A 23797-nucleotide genomic window follows, 5' to 3' on the forward strand; every position below is an offset into this window, starting at 1 on the left:
CTGCTTCCTTTTGGCTAAAGTTGAATGAAATCTTGGATTCCAATCTCAGAAGCTCCATGCATTAACACTCAAATTTGTCTACAAACATTTGTTCCTTTTCTTTTGTCATATTTCAAATTAACTTATACAGTACAACTGACAGTGAAGCATAATATTAACTCAACGAAATATTTTTGCAAAATGCAACAAAACTGAAATTAATAACAACAGGTATTATACACCATGCTGATACAATATCAAATTCAACAAATTAATATCCTAGACTATCGTAGAAGTAGACAAAGGACGTTAGAACTCGCACTCAATACAAGAAACTTTTCGATTCCTTGTCCCCAGCGCTGGCCCTTAGAAGGGCGGCAGGCAGTGATGTGGAGTCGGCCCTTTTGCAGCGCATGTTGTCCAACTACAGCACCCACGTGAGGCCGGTGAGGAACGCCAGTGAGGTTCTGATCATTCACCTCAACCTTGCGCTCTACAGGATTATCTCTCTGGTAAGTTCGCTGCTTCTGCTGCGTGCTCCTTTCCTGCATAATTTTGCTTCTCCAACAAATAAAGCATTCTTTAAAATATGTCTGCTACTAATGTGGAACCAACAGTCCAAACACCCTGAACCTAAATGTAATTTTCACCTTCAAAAACTGAAGGAGAGTGGTCTTCGTTAACCATGCCCGTATGCTGCACGTACGGTCGCCGGCAATAAGAAGGATACGCCTACATCCTTAAATACTCGCATCTCTGCAAGGCGTTATGTGTGTTGCCGAAATCTAAGGCGATGATAGAGGTTGCAATTGAAAATTTGCTATTAAAATCCTCTTATCGCATAGGGTTAGGGCGATTTTTATTGCCGGTGACTGTACATGAGATGTGAATAGTTTGGTTACTGTATTATATGTGGCAGGCGAGTCAATTATGGAATATTATTTAACGTCCTATCTTCGATGGCAAAGTTAAGGAGGGCTTCCCCGATAGCGTAGTGGTAACGTCGTCGCCTTGTAATGAAAGGGTCCAGGGTGGAGGCAGATGGAGCAGTGGTTTAGATCCCACTTTAAACTGTAGGTCCAGTCCCGATTAGTCTTTCTGTGTATAAAGTGAACTTGAAACAACAATTCAAAGTTAAAACTAATAGTTTCTTCTACTCATATAAGATTCGCCGACCCCCGTGGCGGAGTGGTTAGCACATCGCGCTACGACGCCGGAGGTCCCGGGTTCGAATGCAAACCGAATCACTTGTGCCCTTGATAAAATGTCAACGACGTTACCAATGCACCATCGGGGAGACTCCTACCTAAACATAACTGTTATATTTATACATCATATTCTTTAGTATATAAAGTACTAATCTATACCCTCTAAGAATGGACTGATCCGAGTACATGCCTTGCTCTGTAGTATTTTATCTATACTGATATTTTCTTTCGCCAAATGCAATTTTATTTATAGATTCTATTTCATGAACATTCCTAGCAAATACACCCTGTCGACGTAACCCAGTTACCACACACTGCCCTTTCGTTCCCAGGACGACAGCGAGCAAGTGATGACGACCAACTGCGAGCTGATCCAGAAGTGGAACGACTACCGCCTCGCCTGGGACCCGAAGGAGTTCAACAACGTCTCCAGCATCCACATCCCCCACCACTTGGTCTGGCTCCCGGACACCGTGCTCTACAACGGGTAAGAGCTTCTTTCTGGTGCCTGGGTGGCGCCAAATGGCTGCTCACTGTGCATGCTTTGAATGATAAGTTTGTGATAACACAATACTCGCACTTCTATTTCTAAGATCCTGAACGCCAGCTTGGTTACAGAGGGCTTCAAGTGATGGACTTTTGATCTCGCCACCGAAATTCCCGGGTTCGAGTCCCGGCTTGGATGTTCTTTGAATATGTCCCATCATTAATTTCATCTCTAATCTTCACTCGTACTCGTCACGATTAGCCAAAAGGTGGTAGATAAGCGACGTGAAATAAAAAAATAAAAATAAGATTCTAATCTCGGAACAATTAACGACAGGATGTCGGGGATCCTCATTAGATATCTTCTCGCATTATATACGTGTGTGTGTGTGTGTGTGTGTGTGTATATATATATATATATATATATATATATATATATATATATATATATATATATCGTTAACTAGAATTCGAACAGAAAAAACTTTAAAATGCCACTTAATTTAACGAATAGATAATAAAAGACTTTCCAAATTTCAGAAAAAAATTGAGTTATTACACATGACCTAAAATGTCCCCCAATACTTCATTGAGGGGCGTGGGTAAATATTATGACAAAATGTAAGAATATTTACCTGTTCATATAAGTAACACTTGTGTCGTTTATTTGCTCATCTAATGGCTCAAGTAGAATAGTTTTACCATGTATATAATAATAAATATAATTCATATTAGTTATTATTTATAATATCCATGTAGTATTATTACTACTTCATCAATGTTGTTTCAAAATCTGACACCCTCCCCTATCTCCTGTGAACATAGCAGGTGTGAAGGTAAAATACCACACAGCATCAAATTGGTCCGTAGTGGCGGTGATTTGCACCACGCTCTAGCAGGGTTGCCCTCAGGTACCACTCATTAAAAGTTAAGTGAGCCCCCGATTATGCAGGGACATTGTCGGGAAAATTCCAAATAACCACTCATCCCAGGAATCGAGCAATTGTTCCACTTTAACGTTTCAATGTTCAACCTAAATGCTTTTCCTGTACGCATGAGCAAGTGCATTGTCATGCTGAAGCAGAAGAAGAAATTTCCAAAATGTACACAGAAATAAAAATGTATTTTTGTCCAGCAGGGTATCGGCTGGTAACCACGAGGGCATCCAGAACACGAACGTGCTGGTCTCCTCCAACGGGGACATCACCTTTCTGTCCCACGGGATCTTCCAGAGCATGTGTCTCATCAACGTCAAGTTCTTTCCCTTCGATCATCAGCGCTGCACCATGGTCTTCGCCTCCTGGACGCATGACGAGTCCACGGCAAGTATCTTAGTCTCAAGACATAAGACGTGTTTCACTCGGCCCCTGATTTTCGCTTACAAAAATCAAACTATTCGTCATAATGTAATGAAATCTGCTACGGGCATACCTTGGTGTATGAGGAGCATGGTGACGTCATTGGAGATGGTGCCACAGTCTCTGTAGGCCTTGCGTGGGCATGCGCGTGCGTCTGGGCGATTCTGCCGTTAAATGCCAATCGTACGAACGTGAGCTTTCAGTCTGAGTTACTGCCCCTGCTGTTGTGACGCACCTCATAGTTGTTCGTGTATGTTCGGGTTCGGTCGAAAGTTCATGCTTACAATCAGTGATTCGGCATCACAGTACAGTAACAAAGCAGTACAGTACGAGTCGGTACTCAGTGGAACAGCGTGTGTTTTTCGTTCGCACATACTGGAAAAGGAAAGATCTATCGCAACAAACCACGGACTAATCAAGGAAAGCACAAGACAGCATTCGACGGGAAATTGACGCTGCGACTCCTGATGAGTTGGTGACTACCTTCTGTAACATAAGAGAGGCGTGTGAAGACATTCATTGATGCTAATGGCAACCACTTCCAACACTCGCTGTGACGTCAGGATGTTTCTCATCCACCAAGGTATGTCCGTAGCAAATGTCGTTACATTATTACCAAGAGTTTGATTTTTATACGCAAAAATCAGGGGCCGAGAGTGAATGAAACACCCTGCACATATTTATTCTTATAAATTTCTTTATTATTTATTCCAATTTTATTAAAACAAGGTTTATTTGTTTTTCAATTGATATTTCTGCATTCTTTCAAGCTTGTTAATGGAGTTACAGAGTCTACTTCCATTGCGTTAAACATTTGAGTGGTGTAGTAAAAGGTAAAAGGCTAAGAAAATTAAAAGTAATTTTTGCAGCCAGCCCTCTGAAGCCCTGGGCTTGCCAATCGTGCTAAATTTAGCCGAAATTATACCGAAATCCAAATCCACCAATGAGATCTTATTATATTCAAGAGTACTTTTTTTTAGTGGGGAAGTTTTTTCTGTGAGTGTCCCTTCAAGTATTTCGTCATGTCATCACTCATCCCCATCTTCGCGATTAGCCAAAAGTGGCAGAAAAGCGAAAATAAACCAAATGAATCGACCTATACCGCTCGCAATTCCAACTGACTGCTGGGAAACAACGAATCAGCAATCAGTTGGATTCTCTTTGACTGACATTGGACATTTTCGACTGGCAAGGCACCGAAAGCTCCTGGGAGGACGAAACAAATGAGTGTCGGATACACAGCATGTTGCCAAACGTACTGTAAAACGGGAGAGGGAGAGTTGATCAGCACCGTTAATGGATACAATTTGTAAGTACAATAGTACACAGAGCTATTTAGCAAAAAGTAGATCAGCCACCAGTTGGGACTGCGATCAGTATAGTCTTGACCAGTGGCGGCGATTGGGTTCCAAAACTAGGGGGGGGGGGGGGCAAATACAGTATATTTCCCTTTGTAGTGGGGAGAAAGTGGGGCCAACTGCCCCGCTCGTCCCCTCCCAATCGCCGCCACTGGTCTTGACTCACAGTTTCGCTTTTACAGATAGTTTACCGCCGTGGAGAACCAACGAAGGACCTCCTGGCAGCCTACACCCCGAACAGGGAGTTCCATCTGGACAACCTCACCCACGAGGACTTCGACTTAGAGGACTCTTGCTGCGAGTCCTTCCTGAAGGCCACGCAGGTCTCCATCAGCTTCACCCGGAGGCCGCCATTTTACCTCTTCACCTTCATTATGCCCTGCGTCGTCATCAACGCCATCTGTGAGTAAACATGCGTACTCTCTCGTTGATATTAATGTGCCACCGTTGATTGAGGCCGCGTCCGAAAGGGCAAGACGGTATTTGAAGCGAGCATTCTCCGAGAATGGACTTGAAGTTCGGTCTTTTCGAATTACATTTCGACTGCAGCGCCAAATACGATCAATAGATAAAACTGAGGACACGCTGTTCTTCCCGCGTTTTAAACACGTCATCATCATAGAAATCACATACATACATTTCCACACATTAGAAGAACTTTTAACCAACAACTTGCTGACTTTCTACCTCCGTGATTTCAAACAAATGAACAGAGTCTACGAGGCACGTGCTCAAGCCTGCGACGATGCGTGCTCCGTGCTGGGGTCTTGATTGTTCGTTTAATCGGCGCTTTCGACGTCACTTCCGACAAGACCATACTTCAAGTCTGCTCTTTGTACCTGTCGGACACAGTCGTCTATTTGACAAACAGACACCTATCATAGAGGTTTATTACTGTTTATATATGTACGAGAAATTAACTCGATGGCGCATCAACCTGTCAAGTTGCCAGTTCCTGCCAAGTTGCTTTTCATTGGATGACTTGTGGTCAGCGCATCTAGTCCCATCACCGTTATGTTCTGGTTTTTAAGACTGGAACTACCTAGTGTTCATTACCACCGGGGATTGAACACAGGAGCGCTTATACGAAAGGCGAGAGGGTTAACCATACGTCACGCCGGAGCGTGGTGTTGATCACATCATCTCCATCTACACCATGCCTTGGAGGCACATGCGGAGTGTGGAGGTACGAGTCCCACGATCTCTGCCATTGGTGGACGTGATGTGATCAACACTAAGCTCCAGCCACTCTCTCCTCCTCCCCCAAGGTGCTAATTTATCAGAGGTGGCTGGTGGCACTGAATTAGGGTAATGGTTTCTAATAAGTATGTGTACGTATTCATCTAATTTTCTCCATTACTACATTTTCTGCTACTAGCCTTTCACATAATTCAATGCCACCAGCCACTGCTCCATGCCGGGACATTGCTGAAATAATTTTCATCTGAAATCAGTCACCCCGGGAATCGAACCCAGATCTCCCCCTGGCAGCCAAATACCCTACGGACTGGACCGCTTCAGTTCTTCTTATGTATGTATGTGTGTGTGTGTGCGAGCGAGCGTGTATCTGTGTAATAGACTCTACAGTATTTATAATTAAAGCCTGATTGTGTTTTCATAAATAAGTAGAGCTGTCACTATTACTTAGACATGAAGTACATCGTAGTTTACATACACATTCAGTATTATTACACGAAATATTTGACTAGTAATAAGAAATTGAAAGAAGTCAATTACAAAATGCATTTAGAGATGGAAGCTGTTGAGCTTGGGCGAAGATCTGCATTAATTCCAATACTTTTTTTATAAATTGATGTTCAAATTACACAGAATGAGTGGTGAAACAAATGGCAAAAAAATGTAGATTTCTCAGTTCTACTTCAAGAAACAAATGCATTGTCTTTCGTGTCATTATTAGAGTTATAAGATCATTTCTCCAAAGTAAGTAGCCTATAGGTGAAGTTTTACGACTTGATGCTGTATCACAGCCCTCCTTTTGCTTCGTTCCGTAGCCCTGCTGGTGTTCTGCATTCCCAACACTTCCGGGGAGAAGATGACCCTTGGCATCAGCGCCATGCTCACCATGGTGGTGTTCTTCATGAACATGAAGAACGACCTCCCAGCGACGGACACCATCTCCCTTCTCAGTAAGTCTCCGGGTAATGGAAGGTAGAGTCAGATTCTTTTCATAACAACTCCAGCTGATAGCGCGAGTCCAGTTAGTGAGCCTACCAACAGTCCAGTTCTGTTGATCACATCACGTCCACCACTGGCCGCGGTGGCTCAGTCGGTAACGCGTCTGACTACCATGCTAAAGGTCCCGGGTTCGATCCCCGGCCGGTTCAAATCCGGGAACTTTTCTAACGATGGAAGCGGCCCCGGCGCCCACCCAGCGTCGAATAACATGGGTACCTGGGGGAAACCCTGGGGGGTAAAGGCGGTCAGGGGCGTGATGCTGATCACATCACCCCCACTCACGACCGGATCAAGAAAGTGTGGGGCGTTACCCCCACACCCCCTATACGCCTTCATGGCGTGGTGCTAAGCACAGGGGAACACTTTACCTTTTTTTTTTTTTACCAACAGTCCAGAGCGCGAGCAACAGGTATAGCGATAGGTGATGAGTTGAGATGACGCCAGCGACTCGTTTGTTGATTGGCTGCTCCGGGACTTATTACTCTCTCCAAAGCTACCAATGCAAAACAGCCAGAGATGTTACGAAAGTAATCTCACTCTAAAATCAAAATATCTTGCTAACACTTAACGTGAACATCACTAAAACTTGATTTTATGTTGTTTTTTTTTCTCTACATCAGTTTCGATGTTTGTTCTTTTGTGATATTACATAATTATAGACAACTAATTTTTCAACTACTTTCTAAATTGAAATGTCTGGAAGTAATGTTAATGTACAAAAATGAGAGTATTAAAACAGACTTAATTCAGGTAATGCAAGTACCATTCGTAAAGTTTTATCCTGCCGACGAATATCAAATAATTTTAAATTTTAAGTATAGAAGACAGTAATTATGCCTGTAGTTTTCAATGGATGTGAAACGTGGTCTCTTACGCTAAAAGAGTAACGTGATAAAGAGTTTCTGAAAATAAAAGCGTTAGATATTAGGACTTAAAATACGTGAAACAAGAGGGGAATGGAGAAGGTTACATAATCAGAGCTCGAAATGGACCTGAGTGTTAGGTTCTGTGTCGTCACTGTGAAAGACAAAAAACAGGCAACAACATGTTAACGAAAGTAAAGCTTTCCGTTTCGTGAAAATTCCCATTTCGAGCCCTGCACATAATACTAGACTACATAATCTATAATGTATATCCATAATCTTTGTGTGTGTTTCATAATCTTTCTCTGTTTCTCCACGTCTCTCTCTTGTTCCCCCTGAAAATTGTATTGCTCTTCCTTTCTCTTGTTTTTCATATTTCTATTTTTTTGTTTTCTTCTCTCTTTCTTTTTATCTTCCTCTTTTCTCAGGTTGTCTCCGATTTTTCTGCTTCTCTTCCTTCCTCTCATCTATCACTTCCTCCTCCTGTCCTTTTCTCTTTATACCTCTCTTATTCTCTCTCCCATTTTCCCTCTATCTCGCTATCTCTCGTTACCTTTCCCTCTCCGTCTGTCTGTCTGTGCGATGAATGTACGTATTAAGTCGATTTTTCTGAACAGTATTTTTCTTATTCAAATACCATTCTCCCATTTCCTACCATAGGTTTATACTACATGATCACCATCGCTCTCGTGGCTTCTGCCACCGCGATGTCCGTCGCCATCCTCAACATCCACTTCTTCGGCTCTAGGGGCGTCCGGGCCCCGTTGCTGCTCCGGAAGGTCCTTCTGGGCTACGTCGCCAGAGCAGTCTTCGTCAATGTTTCCAACCTCACGGAGGAACAACTAACTGAGGTAACAATTTCAAAACTGTACTATTTCTTGCTTTCCCTCCATTTTTGTGTGATGGTACATGATATGTTGGAGCTTGGTATGAGGTCTGCTTGTTTGGAAGTCCTCTGACTTTGTGTGACTTGTCCAGGATAAGAGATTTCCATGCCCTACTCAATCTATAGCTTCTGAAGACATTGAGTCCACTCCGTACCAGTTGCTACCATGTGAATGAATGAGAGAGTTAAAACCTTTGGGTGCGTGAGTCGGCACATGTGACTATTATGCACCCTTCAAACTATACGAGGAAAACCCCTCTTATCTAAAATTCGTATCAATCCCTAGGATTGTATGTTTATTTTATTAAGTCTCTCTGAACGCTTCATGTTGACCAGGGCATTCACTTGTTTTTCCCAGCTGTCTCAAGCCTCTTAGGCATGTTTACAATGCGTTGTGTTGTGCCATGCAAACCTCCTGAGCATTCAGGAAACAGGTAACACTTCTGGGTTTGGTGTCAGCGGTTTGCATGGTAGCAATTAGAATAAACACGATTCGGCGATTCGGCATCGAGGAAGAGCTCGATGGCCAGGGAATATAGAGGTGAGACAAGCTGGGAAGAGACTGGACTTTGGGAATTGAGTTGGTAGAGGAAGGTGGTCAGCAAGGCAGGAGGTCGATAGTGGAAGCACGCTTTGGTCAGCATAAGAGAGAAGCTTACAGAGGACTTCGCTATTTTCATTCAGCTAACAGACTTCAGTTAGACAGGTAATTATCCTACACCCAGCCATGATACAGGTTCAACGGTTCACAAAATCCAACGAGTTGCCATTGTCTTTTCAGTAGTTTAATTCCTTTGTGTTATTTGTACCTTTCGCATGCCAAGCAATAACTCGTCATGTCAATGACGAGTGGTCTCATCAAGAGGATGAATGATGAGTAGTTTACATCACCCCATCGATTAACTGGTTCAGATCCCTTCATTCTAAAGAATGACACGTGGTGGAGATTTGCGGGTCTTTTCTTTTTTTTTAGAAATGAAAAGAATTGCAGTTAATGTTAACCAGTTTAAATTTAACCCCCTAGCTAAATTTTGACACGTGGTGGATTTGCTAGGGCTTCTCATGCATTTTTTCGGAAATACGATGAGAAAAAAGTTTGTTAACCAGTTTAGGATTCAACCCCACCCCAAATTTTGACTCATAGTGAGTGCTAGTTCATTACCCACCCTAAAATTTTGCTCATTTATTTAGTTTTTAGTATGTCCTTGCCAAAATTAATTTTGAAAATACATAGGGCTTAAAGCTTTTGCATTTATGGGGGGAGAAGAATTTATTTTTGCCATGATAGATGTCGAGCTTTCACCTTGCTGATGAACTCGACGAAACATTAGATCAATTATTAGATATAGCACGAGGGACTACAAGTTTTAATTTAAATGTCAGCGGTCCAGCTGCAAGTTCCACCCCCAAGTTTAAACGTAGCCCAATCTTAACTAGACGCCTTCAGCGAGAATTATTGGAAAAACAGAAATATGCACCACAATTAGAGCAACAGGATCAGGATTTTAGAGATTCAGACCAAACACAATTCGCAACAATGGCTCAGTCGCAGTTTGTTCCCCCAACTATTTTAGAGGGTATCCCATTTCAGGGGATAGCCGGGGAGGACGTTTCAAAATTTTTAGATAAAGTGGATAGCCTTGCCATATTAAATGGATGGAATAATGCCCGCAAACAGGAATTATTTCCAGCCCTTCTGGCCGGGCCAGCATTACGATGGTACCAGACCTGGAAAGATGGTACAGCAAATCAGGAAGTTACTTACGAGGAGATACAGAAGAAATTTAAAGACGAATTTACAGGGTCCTTGGATCAACTCCAGATCGAGGAGCAAATTCGATATAGATTACACAAAGACACTGAGCCAGTTACGAATTATGTTCGGGACAAACAATTACTTCTACTCAAGGCAGACCCTAAAATGAGTATTCAACAACAGATCAAGCAGATCATATTGGGTTTACAGGTGGATTACATGAAAGATATCCACCATAAAGAGTATGAGTCCGTGCATGGGTTGCTTAAAGATTTAAAATCCTTTGAGAAACTCCAATTTTTGATGAGACAGCGCAAGCTGAAGGAATTGAGGTACGAAGATCAAAGAGAGAGTTTATTCTCTCCTTTGCATAATCCATCAGCACTTTCGCAACAGCAGCAGATTTTACTGCAGAGTAACAATCTGGCTACTGCTGAGTCAGCGCAAGCGCGACCCACTTCAGACATTGAGGCAAAATTCAGAGCATTACAAAAGGAGGTTGAGCAACTGAAATTATTTAACAATCCTCACAATACCAAAGCTCAAGTCCAGGCTCAGGAAACTGGTCTGGAAGCGAGATTAGCCAGTCTCACTTTGAGATTGGATAGCATGGAGGATCAAACCCAGAACCCTGGCACCGACTCATCTACTCCAAAGCCAATTAGAGAACATTATAATAAGGATAATTATCAGTCAAAAAATAATTATAGAGGCGCCTATCGGGGTAATAATAATAGACGACAATACAATAGGGGGTACAGGAATGGACGTAATAATAATGGTAACAACACAGATCGCAATAGGCGATACGGCAATACCCAACAATGGCGAGGACGTGGAAACTTCCGCGGACAGAACTCGCGGGGTTCCTCGTCGTCAGCAGGGCGAGACCAGGAAAACAGGGAAGAGCAACGGGGGAGACCACGCTGCTCAATTTGTAGTTACCCTAATCACACAGCAGCCACTTGTTTTCAGAACACGGAGGCTTTAAACGAACAATGACTGCCCATAGAAGAGACGTATGCGCAGATTTCGTTGGCAAACAGATATCAGTCTCTACTTTCCCCTATGAGGAATTAATTTATATTAACGCAGTATTAGGGGGACAACGTCAGAGGTTTCTCGTGGATTCCGGAAGCCAAGTATCCGTCACCAGTGATCGAGGCATTCCTTCAACCGCCAAACGATTTAAAATTCATACGGCCATAAGGGGAGTAGCAAAAGAACAAATTGAAATTAAAGAGATTGTCCTATTAACTTTTGCAATAAACGGCCGTAATTTTACCCATCCTTTTCGGATGATTCCAAATTTTGAACATGGGACAATCCTGGGAAACGATTTTTTAAGAGCCCATAAGGCAAATTTGGATTTTGATCAAAATCGACTCACATTGAGGAGATTTGGTACTCCTCCGCGAAACCAGTTAAGGACGGAACACCGAAAGACCTTTGACGTTTCCATAAAAGTTGCTAGTCTGATCAGGGATTTATATGTGCCGGAATTTGTAACTTTCAGACAAATTAGAATCAAACCTAGATCTCATTTGTGCATTCCTGTCAAATTGACAAATTCTAGTAATCAAAACTTAACTTATTTGGAACCAGATTTACAGTTTCAAATGGACACAGGCTTAATGGTGCCTCGAGCCATTGTAAATCCGGAGTCATTTTTAATTTGGATTACTAATCCAAATTCTTACAAAATTAAAATTAGGAAAGGGGCACGCTTAGGTACCGCAGAGGCATGGCAAAATCCAGTACCAGCTTCGCGTCATATTGCAGACGACGAAGGACCTAACGTTATGGTGACCAAGGAGACTGGCACCGTGACAAAACCAGTGCACGACATTACTAAATTTGACATAAATCCAGCATTAGAACCCGATCAGAAGTTGCAACTTCGACAATTATTAGAGAAATATGTAGATGTATTTTCTTGGTCTGAGCAGGACATTGGTTGTGCCACTAATTATACGCATCGTATAAAGTTAAAGGACGATTCGGAATTTCACGTCCCAGCTTACCCTATACCAGTTCACCTGCGTAAGGAAATTAACCAGCAAATTGACAACTTGCTAGAAGCAGGGGTCATCAGTCCTACAACATCACCGTACAATTCACCAGTTTTTCTTGTCAAGAAGAAATCAGGAGCTTATCGCATGGTGCAAGATTTTCGATTGCTGAATGCCAGGTCCGTTTTCGATGCAGTTTCTATAGGAAATATCTCAGAGATATTGCACAATATGGCCGGTAAGAGCTACTATTGTAGTGCTGACTTGAAACAAGGATTTTTTCAAATACCATTAGAGGAACAATCGAAAAAGTACACTGCCTTTACTATACCAGCCAGGGGACAATTTGCGATGAACTTTACACCAATGGGACATGTGACTTCTCCTGCGGCAATGACCCGATGTGTTCAGCTCGCTACAGCGGGGATGAATGACAATAACTTTGCCTTTTATATCGATGACATGTTTGTTTTTGCCAATACATTTAAGGATATGTTGGTCAATTTAGAGAAAATGTTTCAATGTTTACGACCTGCCGGATTGAAATTGGCTGTACCTAAATGTTCATTTGGATATTATGAGACAATTGCCTTGGGCCACAATGTGGGCAAATATGGTTATCGTATAAGTGATAGAATACTGTCATCCATTAAGAATTATAAGGTTCCCACCACAACGAAGAAGGTTAAAATGTTTTTAGGTCTTTGCAGCTACGTGAGGAAATATGTCAAGAATTTTTCTGATATCGCATCACCATTACAGGGTTTAATTCGTAAGGGCAAGAAATTTACATGGGGTCCTGAACAACAATCAGCATTTGAGAAATTAAAGGAAGCTCTAATTACTGCACCTGTTTTGTTACCGTACGATCCAGCGAAGAACACCAAAGTTTTCACCGATGCTTCATCTCATGCGGTCAGTGGCGTATTAATGCAGCCCAATGCAGAAGGAGAGTACTTGCCATGTGCATACTGCAGTAGAACGTTGACCGACACTGAAAAAAGATTGAGTGTTATTGAGCAAGAATTAACTGCAATTTTATATGCTTTCAAATCATTTAGATTTTATCTTGTTGGCCGCCATTTTGATTTATACACAGACAACAAAGCAATTACGTACATTAGGACATCCCGTAACTTGAGCTCAAAGCTTCTTCGATGGAGCAACCTTTTGGAGGATTTTTCATTTACACCGATCCATGTTAAAACTACGGAGAATATCGCCGATCCCCTCAGCAGAGAATGTGGAGAAAACGTAGAGGATGGCAACACTGAAGAGGACATTCCCGAACCCAGGACACTTACTTTATTTGAGGCAAGCACAGATGTCGCGGAACATCAGAGACAGGATTCATTTTTTGGCCCAATTATTAAAGTTTTGGAGGACCCAGACAGGGACGATGGAACATTACCTCTATGCATTCAGAGGCAGGTCTATCATCATGTGTTGGAAGATGGATTATTATATAGACAGCAGAAATTAGGAGCTACTACCAAGAAATTATTATGCATTCCAATGACGTTACGTGATTCTGTCATTGAGACACTCCATGCTTCACCCATAGGAGGTTCTCATCTTGGATTTACCAAGTGTTACAATGTGGCTTTACCAAGAATTTATTTTCCAAATATGAAGTTATTTATACAGAGGAAAATTAGGGAATGTATAACATGCCAGCAGAATAAACGCCGTCCAGGTCTACCAGCAGGGGAACTGTGCACTTTTCCCGCACAGAAGCCATTTCAACGGATCTGCCTGGACTTTTCAGGTCCATATCCTCCTTCATCCAATCTTCGTCATCGATACATAATCGCTGCCACAGATTTTGGGACGCGCTATTTAATAGCCAAACCAGTTGCAGATTGCACGGCCAGTACAGCAGCAGAATTTGTGTATGAAGAGATAGTGTTACGTTACGGAGTCCCACAGGATATTTACACGGATCGCGGATCAGCATTTAAATCTAAGCTTTTCCAGGAACTTGGCAATAAATTGGGAATCAACATCAAGTTTTCACCAGTCGGTCTTCATAACTCTATAGGTCTTTCGGAACGTAACCACGGCGTACTGCAGAGTATAATGAAGTGCTATGTTAATTCAAAACACACTGATTGGGTCCAATATTTACAGCCAAGTGTATTTAGTTATAACACTACCAGGAATCAGAATTTGCGGTATAGCCCATTCTTTTTAGTACATGGATTCCAACCTACTTTGCCCTGGGAGCTTGCATTACACACACCTAGCTGTGAAAATGTGGAGAATGATGTACGGTTCCGAGTATTGGAAAAAGCAAGAACCAATGCTACGGATAACTTAGCAAAACGACATGTCGAAGTGAAGAAATATTACGATCAGAAGAGGAAACAGATCAAGTTTCAACCAGGCGATCAAGTATTAATTTTTGACAGCACCCAGAAAATTGGAACCGCACGGTGCTTTTCAGGTATTTATAAAGGCCCAGCCACAGTTATTCAAGAAGAGAATCCGAATACATACCTGGTGGAATTCCAAAACAAGCGCGGAAAGACAGTAGTGGACTCTATTGCTGTCCAGAGACTTAAAAAATATTATGCGCCTGATGACGGTGAAGGCGAAGAGAATTTGGCAGGTGAAGATGAAGATCATCAAGAGGACAACGCGGACTCACGCACGGATAATGGTCACTAAAATTGAAAAGTCATATAAGTAACAGGTTTAACATTTTAATTTCACTTGCGTAACATAATAATAATTTATAATAAAATAGCACTAATAATATTAAAGATTAAAAGCAGACTTATTATTTAATAAAGTGCTTTAGGCACAAAAGTTTTTTGCAGTATGTAATAATACTAGCTCAGCGAATACATCACTAGAATTTTATTAGTTACTCTTCAGAAGAAGGTATATGATTATATTTAGCAAAGTTTATTTTAAGCGCCAATTATGAGAATATTTATATTATATGAATATGTAGACGTCGACGTCACGATATTTTTTTGCGCCCCAATACAAGTATTTTCCTTCGGATATTGGATCTAGACCAAAATCCTGGAAATCCATTCTGCCATCGCAGAATGATTATGATTAAACCACAACGGTTTTAGTTTAAAGCTTTGCCACAATAATATGCTAAGCATATTTTAGAATGAGTAGAGAGAATTAAAGATTCTTCAAGTTTTAGTGATGTTAGTATTTTAATGCATTTAAGATCGCATAAATAATAATTATTATTTTTTTCAGGTAGTCAGGAGTAAATCAGTCTCAATTTTTTCTTACCTTGTACCTCAGTACGGTTCGATTGATTTCAAAGTATTTAAGAATAGAAATAACACCTGAAAGTAGATAAGAGAAGTTTGTAGTAAAATTTAAAATAAGATAAGTTAAACAGTGCTAATAAATTTAGAGAATAAAGAAATTATTTTAAATAAATAAATTACGCAGATAAATTGAGCCTAGAGTCAGAAATAATTAAAAGTTGAGTTAAACTATCTACTAATTAAACTAGGCAGGCTTAAAGTACGTGTTAGCTTTGAAGAACTGTTTGTTTTGATTGCCTAAGCAACATGAAAATCATTGCGATTTTAGTTATCTTAAACGGATTTCTTCCATACGTAAAAGCTTCTAATTTTATTTATCTGTTGAACAAGTCCTTTGACTATCCTTATAATATAATTACAATTTTATTATTAACAACATTTATTATTAGTATTTTTATAATTTTTATAATCTGTTATTTTCAATGTCAACGCAAGAAATCTATTATTTATGGCCATGAGTGTACCAACGAGTTACAGTTAAGCAAACTTAATAATGATTCACCGTCCATTGATCAGATTTACGACGATGTTGCACCGATTGTTGAAGTGGTACCATTGAAAACTATAAATCCGCCACTGCCGCCTCCACTGCCTCAGTCCATTATTATTCAACCTAGGGTACAACAAGAAGTTCAAGATTTATCCAGGAATAGTTTAGTCACTAAAGACGACAATATAGATTTGCCGAAGAATATTTTGTCCGTTAAAGATAGAGTTCAGAAATTTGCCGTAAGCAAGGGTCCTAATTTTGTTCAAAACAGTCGCAAAATGGAAAGTGAATTGCCTATTTCACCCTGTGTTCAGCCAGTTGTAGGAGTTAAAGAGTTATTTGCGAATCAGTCACCAGTAAAAGTTGAGAAAGTTTCAAGTGTTACTTTAAAAGCAGAAAGTAAGCCAAATTCTCAGGTTCCCGAACCTGTTGTATCGTTTACAGACCATATTTTCTACGACTTCACATTCGCCTAGAATTTTATATTAATTACGTTTCAAATTTTCAGTATAATTCATTTTTTACGTTTAATTGTACCTTATGCAAGGTTTATTAGTCATTTAGTTTGCTAACAGCTTCCCAACTGTTGTTATTTTACGAGCACGGAAGTGTTCAAGTAAACACGCTGTCGCAAGCGCAACGAAGTTTTTTACTCCATTTATTACGTCAGTTCAAAGACCTTGACTTTATTTTGAACTCCCGCAGCGCTTACTAAACCTTGTTCGTAGTAAGTTAAAGTTTTGTAAACTTTAACGCGTCATGCTGGTGGTCAGCGAATCAGAGCTTGCATGTTCTTCCTCTGTCCCTTTGCCCGCTGCCTGAAGCAGCGACTTTTTCCCCTCCACCTCTCCGACCGCTTCCCGAACGTACCCGAAGATGTCGACCGAACACGACAAGCGAGCCTACGATTTTCCTCGCCATAGAGAAATTTTCAGTTACGTCCAGCGACCACTAATGCAACCTTGCACAATTTAGAATGTCTGGTATCAGCGAATTCCTTTTCTGCACTCAAGCGCTCTCCCGAGTACTTTGAACACGCTGGAAGTCAGAAAACACTTACCATAGGCTTTGCATATTTTTTCGCATTAGTGGCGGTCGTCCATTAAAATTTTATGGGATCAGTTTAGTTACGTATATAGCCATCAGAAGTTGGTTTTCACGATAGAAGTTCTTGTAAACTATGTTAGGGATAATTTTTGTTACATAAATAACTTTTGCCATAAAACGTCGCATTTATGCACTTCAGACTAATCACGACCAATAATTTTACAAAAGGAACAACAAGACGAATTTTTTGCGTTTTTCTCGCAAAATTTTCCCGTTTTTCATAGAGATATTTATAGTAAGTAAATTTTTTGGGAAATCGACGTACATTTGATTTAAATTTGGATAAAGTCAAACCAAATTTTGATAAAATCAGGGAAATTTTACAAAAGGGCAATTTTAGCACTTTATGCACTTAGAGTAATCAAGATTATTAGCAACATGCCAGGCTAAGCCTCGGTGATTGGCACAGGCATGTGCAGCAAAAGTCGCCACGGCATCGTTAGCCTTTCCAAATTTAAACAGTGTGGTTTACCACAAATGTTATAACTTGAGAATTTATTATTATTATTAATATTTATTATTAGGAAATTTAGCTCACTTACCCAATTTGCACCTTACTCGACAATGCAGCAATAAATTCATTACTTCTTACTGATTAACTTCATGTTAATGTTAGTACAGTAGGTAATAATTATTAATTTGTATTTATATTGTAATATATAGCATAACTATTCTCTATCTATTTTGTTTAAACATACCTAAGGAATTGACACACCATTCTTATATGAGTCAAGTATACCTTTCCGCGGCGGGTCTGTTTACACGACCAAGTGATTTGAGGTATACGGCGGACTCAAGAAGTTTTGAGTGGATACATTTCTTTTGTTTAAAGGAAATTTGAAATTGAGAAAGTTTTTCATTATTTTTATTGTGTTTCAAATTTGAATTTCACCTTTTTAATTCCCTGATGCTATATTTGTTACCACCTGGAGTTTCAACGAAACTCAGAAGTAGCATTTAGAACATGCTTGCAACACTTATTTTTGTTTATTAATTTTACATTTTGTAATTTTGAAGTGAAATCTATTACTGACAATAAATTATTCCAGTTTATTAGGACACGTAATGGTATTTTAATATCAGGTTCAGGTCAATTTATTGTCATTCAGAATTTGAATAATAATTTGAATACGCACAGATCAGTTCAGCTTAACGAAGGCCAATCTTTATTTTTTAATTATCAGGATTTTTCGCAAATTTGTGGATCAACAAATTTTACACACAAGAATTTTAGCTTTCGAACAAGTAAAGATGCAAGAAATTGAATTACTACCTAATATTCCCAAGAATTTATCTGATTTCACTATTCCCCAATGGACTCCACTTGAACTTGCTTTAAAGCAACTTCATCAATCAATTAGTAAGAGCATTTCATTTAAGGAATTAGTTCTAAACCCTATGCCCATGTCTATATTAGTTTTTGTTATTTGGAATGTTTTATTATCCGCAACCCTAGGATATTATTTTTATAAGCATCATCAACTTGCGAAACAGATTAATTTAGAGCAGCGCAGTAATAATTAATAGGTTAAGGCAACACATTAATCATGGACATTAATATTTTAATTACGGTTGGATATTTTATTTAAATTTTCCTTATTTATTTTCAAAGAGTTATGGCAATTATTTTATATATTTATTTTAATCATATTTTATTTTGATGAGACAATTTAATTTGATTTTAAAGAAAAGGCAGTGGAAATTAGTTGGTTTTGTGTACATGCATACTTGAATTATATATACCCATCCTATTGCAATTTCCTTTCTTTGTCATAATTTTTCCTTTTAACCTAACCTGTCTATACGGAGCACCATGGACAAGCAATGCCTACACCATCCATGGGCATTTTTCAAGACGGACATCCGCAGGCAGTCTATTATTACAAGGCAGAAAGACTGAGTATCAGTCTACGAGGGAGACATGCTGATATTTTAAGTACTATTTCAAGAAGAGACTCGTCACCACCAATTTGAGGGAGACATGCAGACATTTCTACTTATTACTACACGGAGACTACCTTTTACAGGAAGGATGTAGTCAACCATACATTTCCCAGTATAGCGGACTATACATTATCAACAACACCTAGTGATGGAGCTAGATAAAATTTCCCTCCACACTGTTTGCAGTTCAAACAACAACTTTTCCCCATCTCCCAAGTTCTACGGGTAATTTACCATTTTTTTTTTTTACATTGCCCCATGCAGTCAAGACGACAAGCAATCCAGAAAGAAGAAAAAGCATAGAAAACACACATTCTACAAACAGCAGTTCCGGTCACAAACAATAATTACAGAATTGTGCTACAGTGTTTCTACACATACACATGTGAGCTCCTATCATGTGTATTTATTTGGTTATTTAACATGCATTATGGGAAACAATACTTTTCCATAGCCCTTATACATATTTTCAGTTTTGTGCCATGCATGAGAACCAGTTTTATATGCATTCAAGTTCACATTATATTACAAGGAAGCGACAAGCGCCAGTGGTGTCAAATGACCAGTGCATCAATTAGTGCATAATTTTGTTTTAAGAAGAAGCTTTTACAATGGATATCCAATTGCACATGCAAGCTATAACAAGCATAGCTCCAGTATTTTCAAACATTGCAGACAGTATGCTTTAGTTTTATGCAAATGTTTTTTTCAAACAGTTAATTTTGTTTCACCAATATGGTACATAGTTAAAATACATTTTGCACATTGGACATTTTCTGATATTTTCAATCAGAGTAGACAGTTGGTAAAATACTGCAAGATTATTTTTTTTTGTTGTGTGTGTGCAGTCATACAAAGGTATTCACCAAGCCAGATATATGTATACAGTGTACAGTTTAATGTAGAAGAGAAAATTGAACGCTATAATTAAGTTTTACCAGCGACAGTTTTCAGTGTAACTCACTATATGCATTTGAATATTGTATAATAATACATTGGAATGTGCAACACAGCCATGCAAGTTTATATATTTGGCGATGTTAGGAGTGCAGTGCTACGTAGTTTGTAAAACATACGCACTTTGATATGATCAGGTTTTCACACGGACAAAACAGTGAGATGTGACAATGTTTTACATGCTTACTTACGTGTACTTACTTGTGCACCTTTTTTAAGGTTTTTTTATTTATTTGAAGAGTCTATATCGAGGGGCAATATAAACAAACATTGTGAATTCCGTTCCATCTTGCAAGACGCTCCAGCCGTTGGCCTCGCGGAACACACAGAGTCGTTACCGCGTGGCGAGGTATCACAGACTCTTGACTAGGAGCAGGTTGATGAGCAATTATACATAATACACATTACGTGCATGCACATGTGATACATTAAGAGTTTTATCGCTTAACGACACGAACTTTTGTGATTTCTAGTCTTATAATAGTATATATTATTGTTTTTTACATCGTATAAACATACGCATTTGTTAGTATTAAGGGTATTATTCATTATGAAGTTTAGGGAATAAATATTTTTTTTTCCTTTCGGGATATGGCAAACAACAGACAGTTATGGTGTATTTCTTTTGTATATTTGGGTTTTTTAAGAAAATATATGGAATTGGCGAACCTGAGTCATGTCAAGCTTTGCGATTTGACTTTTAAATTTTCAAAGGAGAAAATTTTTCCTAGGAGGCGCGAACGTATCAATCCCTAGGATTGTATGTTTATTTTATTAAGTCTCTCTGAACGCTTCATGTTGACCAGGGCATTCACTTGTTTTTCCCAGCTGTCTCAAGCCTCTTAGGCATGTTTACAATGCGTTGTGTTGTGCCATGCAAACCTCCTGAGCATTCAGGAAACAGGTAACACTTCTGGGTTTGGTGTCAGCGGTTTGCATGGTAGCAATTAGAATAAACACGATTCGGCGATTCGGCATCGAGGAAGAGCTCGATGGCCAGGGAATATAGAGGTGAGACAAGCTGGGAAGAGACTGGACTTTGGGAATTGAGTTGGTAGAGGAAGGTGGTCAGCAAGGCAGGAGGTCGATAGTGGAAGCACGCTTTGGTCAGCATAAGAGAGAAGCTTACAGAGGACTTCGCTATTTTCATTCAGCTAACAGACTTCAGTTAGACAGGTAATTATCCTACACCCAGCCATGATACAGGTTCAACGGTTCACAAAATCCAACGAGTTGCCATTGTCTTTTCAGTAGTTTAATTCCTTTGTGTTATTTGTACCTTTCGCATGCCAAGCAATAACTCGTCATGTCAATGACGAGTGGTCTCATCAAGAGGATGAATGATGAGTAGTTTACATCACCCCATCGATTAACTGGTTCAGATCCCTTCATTCTAAAGAATGACACGAATTCTTACCTTAATAAGGTAAAAAAAGCTAAAAGCGTGTATCGTTATTTCCCAACCTCAAAAGCAAACTGTTCTGAAGAATAGAAGTTTGTTGCTACTGTAATAATGGTTTAAAGATTTTTTTTCCACAGCTGCTTTCTCACTACCCAAGGCACTGCATTTGCTTTCGATGTACACGGCCTCTCCGATGGCGTGTTGGTAACGTCGTCGCCTTGTAAGTCAATGGTCTCGGGTTAGATATACGTTTTAGGTGTTTCGTTCGAATCCCACTTTAAACTGTAGGCCGATTACAGTGTCTGTGATTAAAGAGGGCTTAAAAGAAAAACTCAGATGTGTGCCCATTTCTACAGAGCGACTCAAAAGTCGACGAAGCCTCCAAATATAATAGATTGAAGCGAGAACCGTTATCAGGCTTCGTTTTTGGCTTTTGTTACCATTTTTGAAGACCCTATATATTGAATTCAACCTTAGAATAATAACGATAGTCGTGTGAACACTCATAGTTATGCGAATAGTATCAGTGTGGTATTTAAGAAATTTCCAGAGGTGGGGAAGGGAATTGTATTAACTGACACATACACATATCCATACAAACATATACACATATGTATGTGGCCGCTAGAGGGGAGAGGTTGCAGGAAGAGGGGGTATCTCAATTTTAAATGGTAAATAGTCACTCCACACTTCATTTTATGTCACTCAACTTAAATAAAAAAAATTAAAAAAGGGGGTTAGAATCAATAGGTTTTCTACCCCATACAAATAGCGCCGAAAACTACTTTGCTAAGCTACGGTTACATTTGTGAAATCATAAAAATTACTCATTAACTTGCTTCTCAGGTCCCAGGAGGTTAACACAAGTTCAATTAGCTTATTAATTCTGTAAATTTGTTAGGTGGGCGAGTGTCCCCGCCAAGTTACGCCTAATTAATCTGGGGCTCCTTGAATATAAGACAATAGCGATTACCACTATTATATGTATATCTAATACCCATTATTGTGTACGTAATTTCATAATCAATTGTTGTTACGACGGAACTGATCAAGATATAATTCAATATCGATTCTTCTGTACTTTTAGCAGTAATGTGCCGTAGACTATAAGTTTACGTCTACATGCGTTGTCTACACGTAATTTACGCGTAGATTACATTGGGTTGTAGTTTACATAGGCTACGTAGACAATCTAAAGTGCATTAAAATTATTTTTAAGGGTTTCATGAAAGGAAAGTGACATTTTCAACTAAATTGGTTCCTAACGAACTGAAAAGAATCCTATTTACAACAAAATTTCTCTTCTCTTCTATTATCAACTAGGGAAGAAGATAAATAGTATGCAAGAAAAACAACAGATGGCAGTCGTGAGGCAAGAGTGGTCTTTTTCCCATAAAACACTAGAATATTTCCTATATTAGGTTTCTTCCTAGATGAGAAATTGTTTGAATTTGGAAGAAAGAGTATGAAAAGTTCTCCTCACACATCAGCAACTGATACGCAGTATAATTTTGTTTTACTTCCACGGCGCCCTTTACTAAGTTATCACCTCTCGCCATGTTGTTTACATAGCTTACGTCACCTACGTGTATAAAATTGTCTACGTGTAGAATGTAGACTATCGTTGTTTACGCGTAGACGCACATCACTGACTTTTAGTCATATTTTATAAATGTATTTAGCTTGATGCAGAATTACAAAACTACGAACTTGACAACGCATGCTCAAACTGAAAAATATTTACAGCAAAGGATACCACATTCCAACTCGCTAATGTGTTTTAGTTTATTTTACTTCACTTTTCTGCCACTTTTGGCTAATTTTCGAAGATGGGATGAGTGATGATATGATGAAATTGATGAATGGACACTCATAAACACGCATGCCCAGGCTGGGATTCCAACCCGGGACTCTTGGCGTCGTAGCACAATGTGCTAACCACTCCACCACGGGGGCCGGCCCATGTGTTTTAATTCAGTGATGTTGAATTTATGTGCAACATCACCAGATACAGCAAGCCATGGCCGTGTAATTTTTCATTTGTTATATTTTTCACAGGCAACCAACAATCAAAAGGAACTCGCCACCTTAATACTCCTGCCTTCTTCTGTAGATGCACTTGCAAATTTTCAGAACCCATCCTTTGATCAACACAGCCTTCGCCGCCACCGAAACTAGATTTCGTTCATTTTCAAGGCCTATTTCTGATATTGCAGAGTCTGGAACTCGTAATGCTCACTTCTTCCACTAACATTCTAGCTTCACAAATAAATCTTGTCTTAAGGAATATCGGTTGTCTGACAAAAAATGTTGAAATGGATGATATTCAATGTGACGTCAGCGGCGCAGAGCATGATGGGAAATCTGGCCAAATCCGCACGTGGTCCGGCTCAGTCCGGCAAACCACAGCAAGCGTGAAGTGAAGCATATGCTAGATGCATGAAAATGACCAGATGTTTAACATTTTTAATTGTATTTTTGTGGATTTTCAAA

At 39.7% G+C, this 23797-nt stretch overlaps 1 protein-coding gene across 1 annotated transcript in view; it reads left to right on the forward strand.

Annotated features, from left to right (window-relative positions):
• The first annotated feature begins 392 nt into the window (after positions 1-392).
• The window catches only part of LOC145991899 (neuronal acetylcholine receptor subunit alpha-3-like), a 28712-nt gene continuing 5307 nt past the window's right edge, over positions 393-23797 (forward strand). The window contains exons 1-6 of the mRNA XM_083127932.1: positions 393-491; positions 1520-1674; positions 2812-2995; positions 4572-4791; positions 6402-6536; positions 8109-8299. Of these exons, the coding sequence (XP_082984058.1) occupies positions 393-491; positions 1520-1674; positions 2812-2995; positions 4572-4791; positions 6402-6536; positions 8109-8299 (984 nt within the window). The remainder of the gene's footprint in view (positions 492-1519; positions 1675-2811; positions 2996-4571; positions 4792-6401; positions 6537-8108; positions 8300-23797) is intronic.

The sequence above is a fragment of the Lepisma saccharinum genome, chromosome 8 (genome assembly GCF_977018435.1).
Source record: "Lepisma saccharinum chromosome 8, izLepSacc3.1, whole genome shotgun sequence".
Lineage (NCBI taxonomy): Eukaryota > Metazoa > Arthropoda > Insecta > Zygentoma > Lepismatidae > Lepisma > Lepisma saccharinum.